This window comes from Equus przewalskii, chromosome 21 (assembly GCF_037783145.1).
Source record: "Equus przewalskii isolate Varuska chromosome 21, EquPr2, whole genome shotgun sequence".
Lineage (NCBI taxonomy): Eukaryota > Metazoa > Chordata > Mammalia > Perissodactyla > Equidae > Equus > Equus przewalskii.
The window spans coordinates 43,662,665-43,676,366 of NC_091851.1; the positions used below are offsets into that span (position 1 = coordinate 43,662,665).

The following is a 13,702-nucleotide window of genomic DNA, read 5'->3' on the forward strand; positions in this document are numbered from 1 at the left end:
CTGATTTCTGACTGTGTACACTGCCACCCAGAATCAAAGATTACAGTCATGCGCCACAGAACGACATTTCTGTCAATGGCAGACCGCATATGTGACGGTGGTCCCATAAGATTAGCATCATACGGCCTAGGTGTGTAGGAGGCTGTACTATCTAGGTTTGTGTATGTGCACTCTATGATGTTTGCACAATGATGAAATCGCCTAATGATGCGTTTCTCAGAACGTATCCCTGTCATTGAGTGACACATGATCGTATAGTTCTCAGTCTCTCCTGCAGCCAGATGTGGCCATGTGACTGTATTTTTCCTAATAAGAGGGGAGTAGATATTTTGTGTCTGATCCTTAGGATGGCTGCTTAAAGGGAGCATACAGCCTACAGCCTGTATGATGGCTGTAGACATGATGGCTGGTGCTCCAGCAGCTATTTTGGACCATGAGGTGGATTGTGAACATGGAAGTCATTAATTAGGATGGCAGAGCAAAAAGATGGGAAGAGACTAGATCCCAAATGGCACAGTGGAGTTCCCATCTTGACCTTGGACAGCTTACCTTCAGACTTTTTTAAGTGAGAGAGAAATAAACTTTTTATCTTGTTGAAGCCACTGTTATTTGGGGTTTTTCTGTTATATACAGCTGATCCTGATCCTAAGTAATCTAGGTGGACACCAAATCATCTCACAGATGAGGAAACTGAGGCACAAGAGGGTAGTAAGTTGCCCAAAGTGGAGGTCCCACAGCCAACTAAGTAACTGAGTTGGTTTTCAGTTGGAGCTGATCCTGGCCCCTCTGCCCAGCAGGCATTGCCTCTGGCTTTCTGGCGTCAGAACTCCCCTCCATCCTGAATAAATATCTGTAAGAGGGTCCCAGGGGAGTGATGGAGCATCCTCTCAGCTGCCTCCATGCGTGGACTTGACCAGCACCATTCCCACCAAACACTGCGGAGAGGGGTCTGAGCGCTCACCCGCCTCCAGCCTCTGCCGGGCTACCTCCTAAAATGAGGAGCAGGGAGAGGCTTAACCGGACAGGACAGAGTAAAATGCCACTCTCTCCTTGAAGCCCCAACCCCGTTCCCCAGCTCTTCTCATCACACGTCCTCTCCCACTCTCGGCACTTCCTGTGACCCCATCAAAAAGTCCCTCTGTGGCCCTCAAAGCCATTCACGTCCGGCTGTTCTCATTCCTGCCTGACTCACCTTACTCCAGCCACACGGGCCTCCTTGCTGTTCCTCCAACCTGCTGAGCAAGCCCCATCTCAGGGCCTTTGCACGTGCTGATCCCTCAGGTGGAAGTGCTCTTCCCAGTGGTGACTCCCTCACCTTTTCCTTGGAGTCCTTCCCTGACGAATCTTTCCGAAGAGCTTGGCCTCTGACTCCACCCTCCCACCCCCTGCTCGCTGCCTCTCCCTAGCACTAGTCATCCTTAGCCACTGAATTGCTTGCTGCTGGGCCGGCTTCTCCACCAGGCACGGTGGGCACGGAGTCCTCGTTGCTTTTAGGGGCCCACAGAACTATTTCAATGTCTTTTAAAATCAGAAGATAAGAAGCGAATATAATTCAGCCCGGTTTATCTCATCTTTATACCAGCGCAGTCATAAAATGGAATTAGTATTATTTTGTATGGAGGAGGGGCCCACGCAGCCATGGGTGGTGCCAGATCTCCTGTTCACTGTGCCCCGTACGTGAGCTCCCAGGTGCAGGTGTCTCGCCTCGTCCCTCTGCGTCTCCAGGGCCCACAGCAGTGCTGGCACACCGTGGACACACAGCGAAGGAGCCAATGAGCAAGGGAGCGCTACCTGACAAAGAGGAAGCCCGTGCTGTCCTCTGAGCATCCCCGCGCCTGTAGAGGACGCTATGGTGTGGCCATTGGCTACGGCCACCCTCACTTATGGTCTGCCCGCTCCTGCTCCTCCAGGGTTGACCGAGCCTGGAGGCCCTGCTCTGGCAGAGCGTGGGTGAAGGGGCGGAACGGGGAAGAAGCTGACGCTGGGCTCTCCCGGCCCCTCCTCCAGCTGTGGGACGGGCAAGGAGCTGCAGAGCTCGCACCACCAGCACGGACGGCGGCCAGGGGCGTTGAGGACCAGCTGAGGCTGGACAGGAAGTTCTGTTATACCCCCCAAACTCTGCAGTGGGACAGGAGGACAAGTCCTCGGGAGGTGACGTGCAACCTCACCGTCGGGTGTCAAATGGTGGCCCCTCCATAGGGGTCCCCATCCTAAGCCCTAGTACCCATGAAGGTGACCTCACTTGGGAAGGTCTTTGCAGATGTAATTAGGAATCTCGAGATGAGGCGATCCTCCTGGACTATATGGTAAACCCTAAACCAGGGGCACGTGGCTTATCAGAGACACGCAAAGGAGACACAGAAAAATGGAGAGAGCCATGTGAAGACGACAGCAGACACCGGGGAGATGCAGCCACAAGCCAAGGAAGCTGGCGGCCACCCGGAGCTGAAACAGACACAGCAGGCTCCCCAACCCGAGCCTCCGGGAGGGGCACAGCCCTGCCAACACCCTGACTTTGGACTTCTGGCCTCCAGAACCGTGAGAATAAATTTCTGTTGTTTTAAGCCATAATTCGGCCGTAATTCGTCATGGCAGCCGCAGGACACTGATACACTCACCTCAGAAAGACCAGAGTGGAGGGACGCCCTCAAAATGGCACGTGAGAATTTTCTGAGCAGGTGGCCCCAGTGACCGCTGCTGACCCTCCCAGCCTCCCAGCCAGGTCCACGCACTGTTGTTGCCAGGCAACGGAGCAGCAGTCAGAGGCTTGGCAGGTGCGCTGGAGAAGAGGTGAGGCCACCAGCCCCAGCCGGGGGAAGCCGAGTTCAGCATCACGCCCACAAAGGAAGGACCTGAGCAGCCCAGCAGCATGAGGGGACCCCAGGCCTGACCTTGTGCTGCAGGAACTCGGCATGGATGCAGGGACCGACATACGGGATTGGGGAAAGACGCTGGGGGGCTGGGGCTGGGGGCCAGGAATCCTCACATTTCATGAGAAGCCCCAGGAGATTCGAACTCAGGGGAGCCTGGGGTCGAGCCCAGGACTTGCGTTCAAATTCCAGTTCCAGTAATTCTTAGCTGGTGACTTTGAGTAAATTGCTTCACCTCTCTGTGCCCTCTCAGCATGGCCGGTGGTGACATCAGGGCAAGCGGTGGGAAGAACGGCACCAGACACAGGTGCCCAGCGAGCAGGACTGGGAGATGCGACCAGGAGTTGCTATAGGGTGAAAATTAGCAAGAGAGGTGGAAACTAGGAGGGGGAAAGGCGGGGGCAAAAGCTAGGCCATCTGTGGTGCTGCAGCCACAAACACACCTGCCTGCAGGGGCCCAACCAGGAGCCGGGGGTGAACAAAAGACTGTTTGTCCTCTCTCTTCTTCCCCAAGCGTGTGGCCTCTCAGCTTTTACTTGCCTACTCTTAACAGAGACATGGGTACAGATAAATAGCTATCTACAATTTTTGAAACAGCAACTGAGATTCGCCCCTTCTGAGAAGGCAATAGGGAGTAGTGGAGACTGCAGCAACAATTGCCCTCTGGCTCCAGCCAAGAGCTTCCAGGCAGGAATGGAGCCCAGAGTGGCCAGATCTACTGATTTCTCCAGAGAAGCCAGAATCTAAGATTTTTCATCCCAACCTTCTGATTTTCAAAAACATGTTGGCAATAAATTCACATTTTAAAAAAATGTGTAAACAGTGTGCAGAGGGAATAAGACACGTCTGCAGGCCACCTCTGGCCCTCCGGTTCGTGGCTCGGTCTTTGGCCTGGAAAGAGAACAAAAGAGGAGTCGCACGTCAGGACAATGACAGGAGGGTTTAGAAACCACAGGGGTTGGAACTTGTTAGGATACAAGGCAATGGGGGAAGAGCGAGCAGCCTTGCCGAGGCCCGGCCTGGATTCTAACATCCATCAGGTGATCCGAGGGCGGAGTTCAACGCGAAAGGGGACGGAGATGCTGTTCCCTGCTGCTCGGTGAGCGTGCTCTGTGCGCAGTCTCCAGCCGCTGCAGGCCGTCTACGGCTGGAGCCGGGAGCCAACAGTGGCCCCCAAACCACCGACGTAACCCTGGACCGTGCCGGCGCCGGGGCCTGAGGGCTTCGGGGTGTACACTCCCCTCAGCCATTTTTTCTTTCTTGTGCCTCTTTTATTGGGATGATGAAATCTTTCAACTATGTGAGCAGTAAACACAACTAATTTACCCCTCGCCTCTTTGAAACAGCTGCTGACAGCTGCACTGTAATTCAATCAAGGATCTTTGTAGTCGAGCCTACCAAATTCACATTTGTTGCTTGATTCCACCTCTCCTGCCTGAGCCCACACAGCTGCACCAAACACTGACGAGCGCCTCTCTCCCCAGGGCTGGACCAGCAACAGCCTGTTCACGGTGGGGCCAAGACGGAGCGTTCTTAGCAGCTCCAGAATGCCAGCATCCAGGAGTGGAGAGGAAAAAACAACACACACAGACACACACAGGCCCAAGAACCAGAACCAAATGTCTCCTTTTATTGCAAAGTCAAAACCCTTTGTCTATTTATACAGAATTTGTGCTGAGGACGGCTCTAGGCAACAGTTGAAGGTACATGGGTCCGACCGTTAATAAATAGTCTTAAATAAGAAAACAACAGATTGGAGGAAGCGAGCTCGTCGTCCTGGACACGGGGTTGAGGAGGCCCTAACAGCTTCAGATGGACATAAATAATTTCTCTGTTTTGTAACAACTATTTACATGTTTCAATGTACAAATGATGCTAACCAGAGGCTAGTTGGGGCCTGCGTGGTGAAAAAACTCGCACCAAGAGGGAATCACACAAAAATCCCCAGATCTGCCAACAGACAAAATGAAATATAACAGAAACCGCGACACTTCCTCATGGACCAGGCAAAGGCTGCAGCCCAAGCTACTACAGAAGAAAAAGATAAAAGAAAATGAAAGCAGGGCCCAGTGTTTCCAGGAACCAACTTAATCAAGGGAGAGAAACAGTTCCCCACCGGACTGGATTGCAGGGGCCACGGGCCTCACCCAGGCAACAGACGGCCCGGGGCCTCCCCAAGGCCTGGTGTGCGGCTGGAGGCTGGGTGCGCACCACTGACGGGAACTGCTGGCCAAGGCAAGGGAGCCTGGCATCAAGCGTCATCTCAGAAATGGCACCTATAGTCAGGACACTTGACTAGGGTGTCACTTTCAAAACAGCTTCTAGAGCCTTTCATTTGAGATTCGTGTCCAGCACACCCTGCCCCCAGCAGACCTCCCACCACTCCATCTTTCCCTTACTTCAAGGAGCCGATCATTTGCAGGGCCCTCAATAGGGGTCTGCAAATGAGAAGAAGGGGCCACGGAGGCCCTCGTCAGAACCCAGACTTCAGGACGCTATCAATGAACAATGGAGGGGCCCACCTGGGGGATGGACAGTCCCCTGCCCACCCACCCCTGTCGAGGGCTAGGCTCCCTCGGTGCTTCTGGAAACGGGGCCACAGTGGCCGAGTCCAGGGTCAAGTCCGGGTTCTGCTCTGAATGTTGCCCCCTCCTCTCGGCCATTTCACTGATTTCCTACCCCGGGGAGAGCTGGAAAACCAATTGCGAGCATCTCCTGGGGCTGCACAGGCCTACTTGAATTCTTGCCATCACACACCCAGCTGGAGGACGGGACACATTTTTCCTTCAAGGTCAACACGCCCCCTCCTCGGAGCAGAAATCTGCTGTCTCCCCTCCCAGCCCAATCCTGCGTTTGGGCAGGTCTGCGCAAACCGCGGGCCTCAGGCTGAACACGGGATGGGGTGGAGGGGGCCTCCCGCCCTCCGCTGGCCGCGACTTCTGTTTATGAAATCAGAGTAAACCAAGAAATGGGGATAAACTGTTTAGGAAAATATATCTGTAACATCCTAACCATTTTCATTCATTCATTTTATTGTGACGTTTATTACAGGGACTTCCTGCTCAGCTTTCCTTCAGCCCAGACACATGTGTGCCCACCCCTCGCCGAGCCGCCCACTGCCCGCTGCTGGGTGGCCTGGCGGAAGGGCGCTCCCAACCCCCGGGGACGAGTCAGTGCACGGCTGAGACTTTGCAGCCAGCGATCGTGGCCGGGCCGTTTTCTTTACATTTTTTTTCCTGTTGGGTTTTGCCCGCAGCAACCTGTGGGAGCTTGCCCACGGGATACCGACGAAAACTGATCAAAGCCTCTCAAATTCCTGAACGCTCCCGCCCTTTTCAAGTCGGGGAGGGCGTGATGGTCTCAAAAGAGGCGCTGGGCCTGCTGAGCGTCACCGAGGCGTGGCGGCGGGGGACCGTGGGCGGCGGGAGACGGGGATCCAGGAGAAGGTGGCCCCAGAGGGTCTGACTTCCAGGAGGAGCTAGTGGCAGCCACAGGCCCGGACGACCATGTTTCTGTATTTCTTCAGGATGACGTTGGAGCTGTCGTCAAAGTAGAGGACGGAGATGGCGTTCAGCTGCGTGGGTGCACAGCAAGGCTTGGGCACCGTCTCTGGGTTGATGAAGTGGACCTGGAACACACAGCAAACGTCAGCAGGGGTCAGCAGTGGTACCTCCCCGGCCTCCTTATTCCAGAAGGAACACGTGCTCCCTTGGCTAAATGACGGTAGGTGACCGTCACTGAGCACTCCCGTTTCTGGGGTTATCCTGTTTTACAGACAAGGGAACCAGAGCACAGAGGTTTACACAGCACCCAGCTGGGAAGTTCGTGGCCAGACCAGACATTTGGGGCCAGATGATCACTCCATCGAGAGGCTGTCTTGTGCATTGTAGGACATTTAACAGCATCCCTGGGCTCCACCCACTAGAAGGCCAAAGCACTCCACCCCCACCCCCCAACTGTGACAACCAAAAATGTCCCCAGACGTCATCTCTGCCCCAGGAGGCAAGACGGCCCCAAGTCAAGACTAACTGGGCTGGCAGGGTCGGCCTGCGGCCAACTCTTTCCTTCACCTGTCTCTGCGAGCAGAGCTCTGCTGGCGTATGGCCGCGCCCGTCCGTTTACCCAGTGTCTACGGCTGCTCTTGAAGAGTTGCAACAGAGACCTTATGACTCTCAAAGTCGAAAATATTTACTATCTGGCCCTTTCCAGAGAAAAGTCCTGACCTCTGGGCTAGACCAGTCCTGTCCAAGAAACATACTGCAAGTCGCACACAGAATTTAAAGTGTTCTTGTATCCACGTTTAAAGAGATGGAAAAGAAACAGGTGAAATTAATTTAACCCAACATTTCCAAAATATTATCATTTCAACATGTACTGAAAATAAAAAATTATTAATGAGCTATTTTACTTTCTTTGTACTAAGTCCTCAAAACCCGAGTGTATTTTATACTTAACAGAACCTCCTGAGTCAGCCTGGCCACATTTCAAGTGCTCAAGAGCCACATATAAAAGTGGTTACTGTACTGGAGGGTGCAGGACGGGACTATACTAGATGATTCTGCCTCTTGAGCAATCAAAAGAAGGAGGAAAGAATTTGGGCAAACACTTGGGTGGACATCAACAGGAAAGCAGAGAGTCCAGAAAGTAAGAATGAAGAAAGAAGCAGTCCAGCTGCTCAGGTTTACTGCTCCTTCTTGTTCCTGGGCTTCTGTGAATTTTACGGAGAACGAGCATCAGAGGGCAAAGAAACTCAAGTGCCTGCAGGGGCCACACAAGCAGTGTTGATGAGTGAGCAGCCCAGAAGTAAGACAATAGGGAAGAGTGAGGACTGGGGCAAAGTAAAGGGAGATGGCCACAAGCCAACTGTAGCCAAGTGAAGGCGATGTGGTCAGATGTGCTGAGTGTTCAGGACAGGCCAGAGATTTGGTTCTGTTTTGTTTTTATGTGAAACTTCCAGATTTCCAACACACCATGCTCACCAAGCGAAAGCAGTCTGTGGATGGCCCTCTGTTCACAAGGTTCCGGTCTATGACCTCTGACATAGGCCAGCACACTTTTTAAACTTCTTATTGTGGACAATTTCAAACCCGACAAATCTAAACCTTCCCCCATGTCCTTCACCCTTGAATAATCTTACGGCAAATCCCAGGTGTCAGCTCATTTCCTCTGTAAGGATCTCTCTAGGACTCTCCAGAAGGCAAGGGCTCACTCCCCTCTGAAACGTGACCACAGACCCCTCATTTCCAGATAATCGGAGCGGTCACGCAGATCCTGGAGCTCACTGGTGAAACACGGAGTGAGTGGGTGGGCACAGGGCAGGGGTCACAGGAAGGCAGAGGTGTGCCTCTGGCAGTCTGAGGGAGGCCCCGTCACCTCCCAGCGTCCTCGGAGCGGGACCTTATGGGGGACACTGGCACAGGGAGTAGGTCCAGGCCGAGGAACGCAGAGGGGGGACTAACCGCTTCCAGCCCAAGGACTTTCCAGCCTGAACAGGGCTTCAGAGCTCACTGTCGGGGGAACAGGGCCCTGGAAAAGCAGTGCTAAACAGAGAGCCTTCCCCCAAAGGGAAAGGAACAGAGGAGCTTTTCCTCTAAGAAGAAACACATGGGGCAGGGACGAGGGACGAGGATTACTGAGCAAAAGCAGCAGAAAGCTCCGTAAGAAACAACTGCAGGACAGAGGGGATGGCCCTGGGGAGTGAGCAGCCCATCACCAGAAGCATTCAAGCCAGGGAGGATGACCAGTTGTCAGGAAAGGCCCAGATAATGTTCATGGCGGGGAGCTAGAAAACCGAGGTCCCCGAACCTCAGATTCTAAACTAAAGAACAAAGTCCCTAACTCTTATCGCTGCTGTTGTTGGTAGAGTAGTAAAAATGACATCTGTGAGCGAGAGTCACCACGCTGGGCACCCCCTACGAGCTTTCATCTCATTACCTCGCTGAACCCTCCAGGGCGACCCCCATCTCTCTATCCTACCATCCAGCGGCCGTCTCCCCAACACTCTCCATCTCTCATTTGCTCATTTCTTCACTTGACTGTTTCCTCCCTGGAAAATGAGGCCGGGGCAGGGACCACACAGTTATAAGGTATAATTTTTTATCTTTTTTTTTATGGAGGGAGGGACCCACAAAAGCAGAGGTGCCCAAGGCCCACGAAAGTCACGGCGCGGCCTGGGGCAGAGGGCTCCTCTGGCCCCAGCGTGCAGGCGCAGGGCAGGCTCTGGCGGCCCTGCTCCCCCGCTGACCACGCCCCAGCTGGCACGCAGGCCGCACTCACCAGTGTCTGCACGATGGCGTGGTTGGTGGCGTTCATGTAGGAGTTCAGCGGGAAGGCGCACTCTCCCTCGCAGTAGTAGGCGGCATAGCCTTCGGGTGCGATGATCCAGTCCTGGGGGAGACAGAAGAGAGTGCAGCACAAGGGCCGTGTCCAGAACCACACGGAAAGTGTGGGCCATGGGGTCCCACCTTCCATGACAAAACCCTCCTCCTGTGGGCCAGACTCTGGTGCTGCCAGGAGTCAAAGGCAGGGCCCACAGCCCCCTGAGCAGCCGGGGGTCCCGCAGAGGCAGGAGCAACGGGTGGCAGCATTTCCAGGTCCCAGCAGAATGCACAATGTCCTCAGAGACCACCGCAGGGCTGGGCTGAGCCCAGAACGGACACTTGCGTGGCTTTGTCGGAAGGTGGCATGGAGAGGGGTGATCAGGGTGGCATCAATTTCACCCCTCCTAGGTGGTAACACATTGGCAGTTTGCTTTAAACAAAACCTCAGTCCACCTGCCTGGGAGAAAGACCAATAACCCAAATGGTGTGAATTCAATGAAGTGTGGACCACCCAGCACAGCGCCTGGTATACTGTGCTGCTTGTAAAGGATGCGCATAGCCATGCCTGCCTTTAGGGTCGGTGAGCACAGAAATATCATTCTAGCAATAAATATCCCCCTCACTGACTCAAGGCCATAGACTTTTCCAGCAGAGGCCCCTGGAGTTCGCGGCTCTGTTCCAGCACTAGAACCAAGCACTGCCTGGAGCCCCTTCAGGCGTGGATGTCGTCCTAAACGCGAGGACACAGTCGCCAGAGGGCCCCATGCTGGCTGTGTGTGCAAGACCCTGAGAGTGTATTTGGGAAGATCCCCAGGGAAGAATCTGGACTCTCCCACTGAGCTATAAGCTCACTCAGAGGACAACAAAACCCGTGGCCTGGTGACCCTGTGACAATGCTCTGTAGGGGATACCTGAGCTCCCCGAGGGCAGGGACATTGCAATGTTACTGCTGCACCCCCAGTGCCTAGGAGAGGCCCAGGATGCCACACAGGCTCATAAACAGCTGGGAGACGGGACGATCCTGACTCCCTTTCTAGGACTCATGCCCTGTCCTCTGTCCCACCCCACCAGAACGGTTCCACGGGGCAGCCACGTTCCTACGACAGGACCTCACCCCTAAAACAGCTGACGGGTTCAGGAGCAAGCACCTGCCCCGAGCTGGACGCTTCAGCCCATTCCCTGGGGACCTGAGTCATGGGAGGGGGAAGGAGGCACCGACGGGGCAGAGGGTGGGAGCCGGCGCTCGGCCAAGTCTGAGAGAAGCCGTGGGATGCACACGGGGCTCACGGGGGAATGAGGCTCAGAGTCCACCGTGTTTGGGGCCCTGCTTCCACTTTGAGTCTCAACCACAGTCCTGCGCTGGGGCTTCAGGAGGCATCCCCAACCTCGACCTGGACCCTTGGCCCCAGCGAGGACACCTGACACAGGTCTCAACTGACACAGACGGGAAACAGCTCACTGCGCACTTGGGACGCAGCCCCACTGCCTGGGGGGGAGCCCACCCCAGAGGCCCCAGCATCCCGGTGGCCGCAGCCCGCGCCTCACCTGCCAGCCCAGGTCGCGGAAGCTGACGTACAGCTCGTGCTTCTTACAGGCCTGCCTCTGGTCGCTGCTGCTGTTCTCTGCGTAGACGACGACGGGCGGAGGGGGCGGGGGGACGAGAAGGACAGCACGTGTTACTCTCCCTTGGTCTAAGGCGGCGGGGCGAGCGCAGGCGGACTCGCAAACTGGGGGCCAGTTTCTGACACAAGAGCCGCTCCAGCGCCTGGAGCTTAAAACGCATTTGGTCCCCAGCCCCTAGCCTCAGTAAGGGAGGTGCCAGCACCGCGTCCCTCTCGCACGCGGTCTCAGTCACGGCACCTTCTGGATCCTTCTGCGGACCCTCGTTTCTCTTGCACACACGTGTTGTTTGGATACTGACATCTGCCTGGATTACTAAGGGAACAACCCCATCTGCATCCCACAGGGCCGGCCGCTGGAGCCCATGCAAGGGCAGAGACAGGGCCCGGGACAGAGCCCCCAGCACCACCACCACCACGAAGAAAACAGAGGCTAGAAGGTCAAATCCCACTGACCTTCCGGAAAAGCACACTCCTGAGGTTTTGTTTGAAGAGCGAAAAATCTGCAGTGGGGTTTTCCAGAAGTATGTAAGGTTTGCAGGCACTGGGTTAGGGCCTGCACACTGGTAAACATGTGGAAATGTCTGTCTCTCTCCCTCTCTCTCTCACACGCGCGCACACACACTCCGTGCTGCCACTGCACAATCTTCCCTCCACCCTGCAGCTGAAGGGATTGGTTTTTTTCTTACCCACAACCTGTCTCATCTACACCTAAAACTTTCCCGGGGCTTTCTATCTTACTTAGAGCAATGTCTGTACTCCTGTCCTTCGCCTGTAAGGCCCTGTGTGGCCCTGACTCCTGAACTATCAGCTACCAACCTTCAGTCACACCAGCCGTCTTTCTGTGCCGTGAATGTGCTGCCCGCTCCCACCTCAGGGCCTTTGCACCTGCTGTTTCCTCTACCTGGAACGCTCCTTCCCATAATCTTTGTATGTCTGGCTCCTACTGGATATTCAAGCCTTGGCTCGAATGTCACCTTTTCAAAAAGGCCCTGTGAGGCAGGGTCCGGTGTCCACCAATATTTGTGGGATCAACATACAAATAAATGAGTGGTTAACACCTTAGTTTCTGTCCACTGCTCTGATCCCCTCAAGGAATAAGTGTCCCAGAAGGTACTGAATGGGTGAGGGGCACAGAAAGAACTCGCAGGATGGAGAGGAAAGACCCCGGAGATGAATGGGGCTGCCTGCTCACCTGACCTGAGCTTGAGAGACGTCCGGGCGCACCTGGCTCCCACTGCCTGGTTGGCTGTCTCAGATGGCCTGGTGGGGGGCCCTCCCGGACTCGGGTCGGGGGCCGTCAGGGCAACCCCACCCCTTGCCAGTGACTGGCTTAGAACCCAGGCTGAGCTCTCCAGCTCACACCCTGTCCTTAGAGTAACGGTTGCTTCCGAAAGGCCAAGTAATCCAGCCCAGGCCAACAGGACACAGGTGGACGCACACAGGGGCTTCTGGAAAAGTTCCCTCATTCCTCAGAAGGACCCAGGGGAAGAGCGGCTCACTGGCTTCCCTCCATTGCCCAGGAACAGAGAAGGAGTGAGGTTCCAATGGCTACAGCCGTAGCCTTGGGATGAAGCCAACATGAAGGTGGCGGCGTGGGGACGCAAAGAGCCAGGCCGCAGAGCTTCTGGGTCAACCAGCCCACATGCCCACCCAATCTCGGATCTGGGGGCCAACGATGTTCCTGAGGCTGGGAGCCCCTTTGATTTGGGTCTCTCTTACTTGCAGCCAGACCATCCCAACAGGTCCTACCTCTGAAGTTTCCCGTGAGGGCTCATCCTGATGTGGGAGTGCCAGTTGGCTTGAGCTGAGGTGTAGACCCTGGAGTGCTGACCCTGGAGTACACCAGCCCGAGCGAAGTCTGAGCAGTGAGTGAGGACCGGGCAAGGGGGCCACTCCAGCTCTGGAGTCAAACCCTGGGTCTCCGAGACCCTGGGCTCCTCATCTGCAGAGTGGGGAGGGGGTCTGACACCTCCCAGAGCAGCCTTGTGTCTCCAAGTCGGATTAGCACCGCGCTCAGCTCATAGCGTCTGGCTATTTAGTATCATCTGCCAGCCCCTCATTAGGGAAGTTTAAAGGCATACACCTCCTCCATTTACACGCACCCCCTTTGACCATTCGGAGTTCATGACTGTCTCCCCCAAACTCAGTGACACGTCACCCACGTGTTTGGCAAAAGCTGAAACACCCTCCGTGTTCCGCTTTCCCCTGATTCACAGGGACTCTATCTGCACAGCTTCCAGGTTCACGAGAAACAGTCAGATAAGAAGGACATCGCTGACTTCCCCTCCCGGGGCCTCAATTTCCTCAGTGTAAAATGGGTGTGACAGGAGCTGTGTAGGGAACTCACTCTGTATCCATAAACCCGGTGACCATCCACTACAGACCAGAAAGCCTCCTCGGACACACACTGGACATTACGTCGTCCTGGAAACCCTCGACGTCCAGCCACCTGGGCCGCGCGGTGGCCGAGAACGACTTTGAAATGAAATAGAGGAAAGGGGAGTGAGGGTGGGAAGGAAAAAGAAAGAGAAACAAGAACAGGGATGTGGAGAAGAGGGCAGGGAGCGAGGAGAGCGGAGGGGCACAGCGGTGACCAGAAGATGGCCTCCCACTGGTGTTCCCGAAACGCTTAGGTCCGGGAGAGACAGGCGTTCCTAGCTGGGGGCTTTGGTCTCAGGCTGCTTCTACTTTCACCAGCTTTGTTGAATATCTCCAATTTTATACAGATCTTTATATCCATAGTTCAGAAAAGCAATTTTTACGGATATACAAACCAATGAGAAAATTACATTTCACTGAACACAACTGAATTTGACGTGTCTTTATAGGAGGGATCCTGGCTCCCAGGAGACACTCAAAACCAGTGAGATGACCTCAGCGTGGGCTGACC

The 13,702-nt window shown here is 55.0% G+C and overlaps 1 protein-coding gene across 1 annotated transcript in view; it reads right to left on the reverse strand.

The window, feature by feature from the left end:
- Positions 1 to 4,477: 4,477 nt before the first annotated feature.
- Positions 4,478 to 13,702, reverse strand: part of BMP7 (bone morphogenetic protein 7) — an 86,956-nt gene continuing 77,731 nt past the window's right edge. Inside the window, exons 5-7 of the mRNA XM_070589620.1 lie at positions 10,736 to 10,812; positions 9,147 to 9,257; positions 4,478 to 6,498 (exon numbers count right to left, since the gene is read on the reverse strand). Of these exons, the coding sequence (XP_070445721.1) occupies positions 6,349 to 6,498; positions 9,147 to 9,257; positions 10,736 to 10,812 (338 nt within the window). The 3' untranslated portion in view covers positions 4,478 to 6,348. The remainder of the gene's footprint in view (positions 6,499 to 9,146; positions 9,258 to 10,735; positions 10,813 to 13,702) is intronic.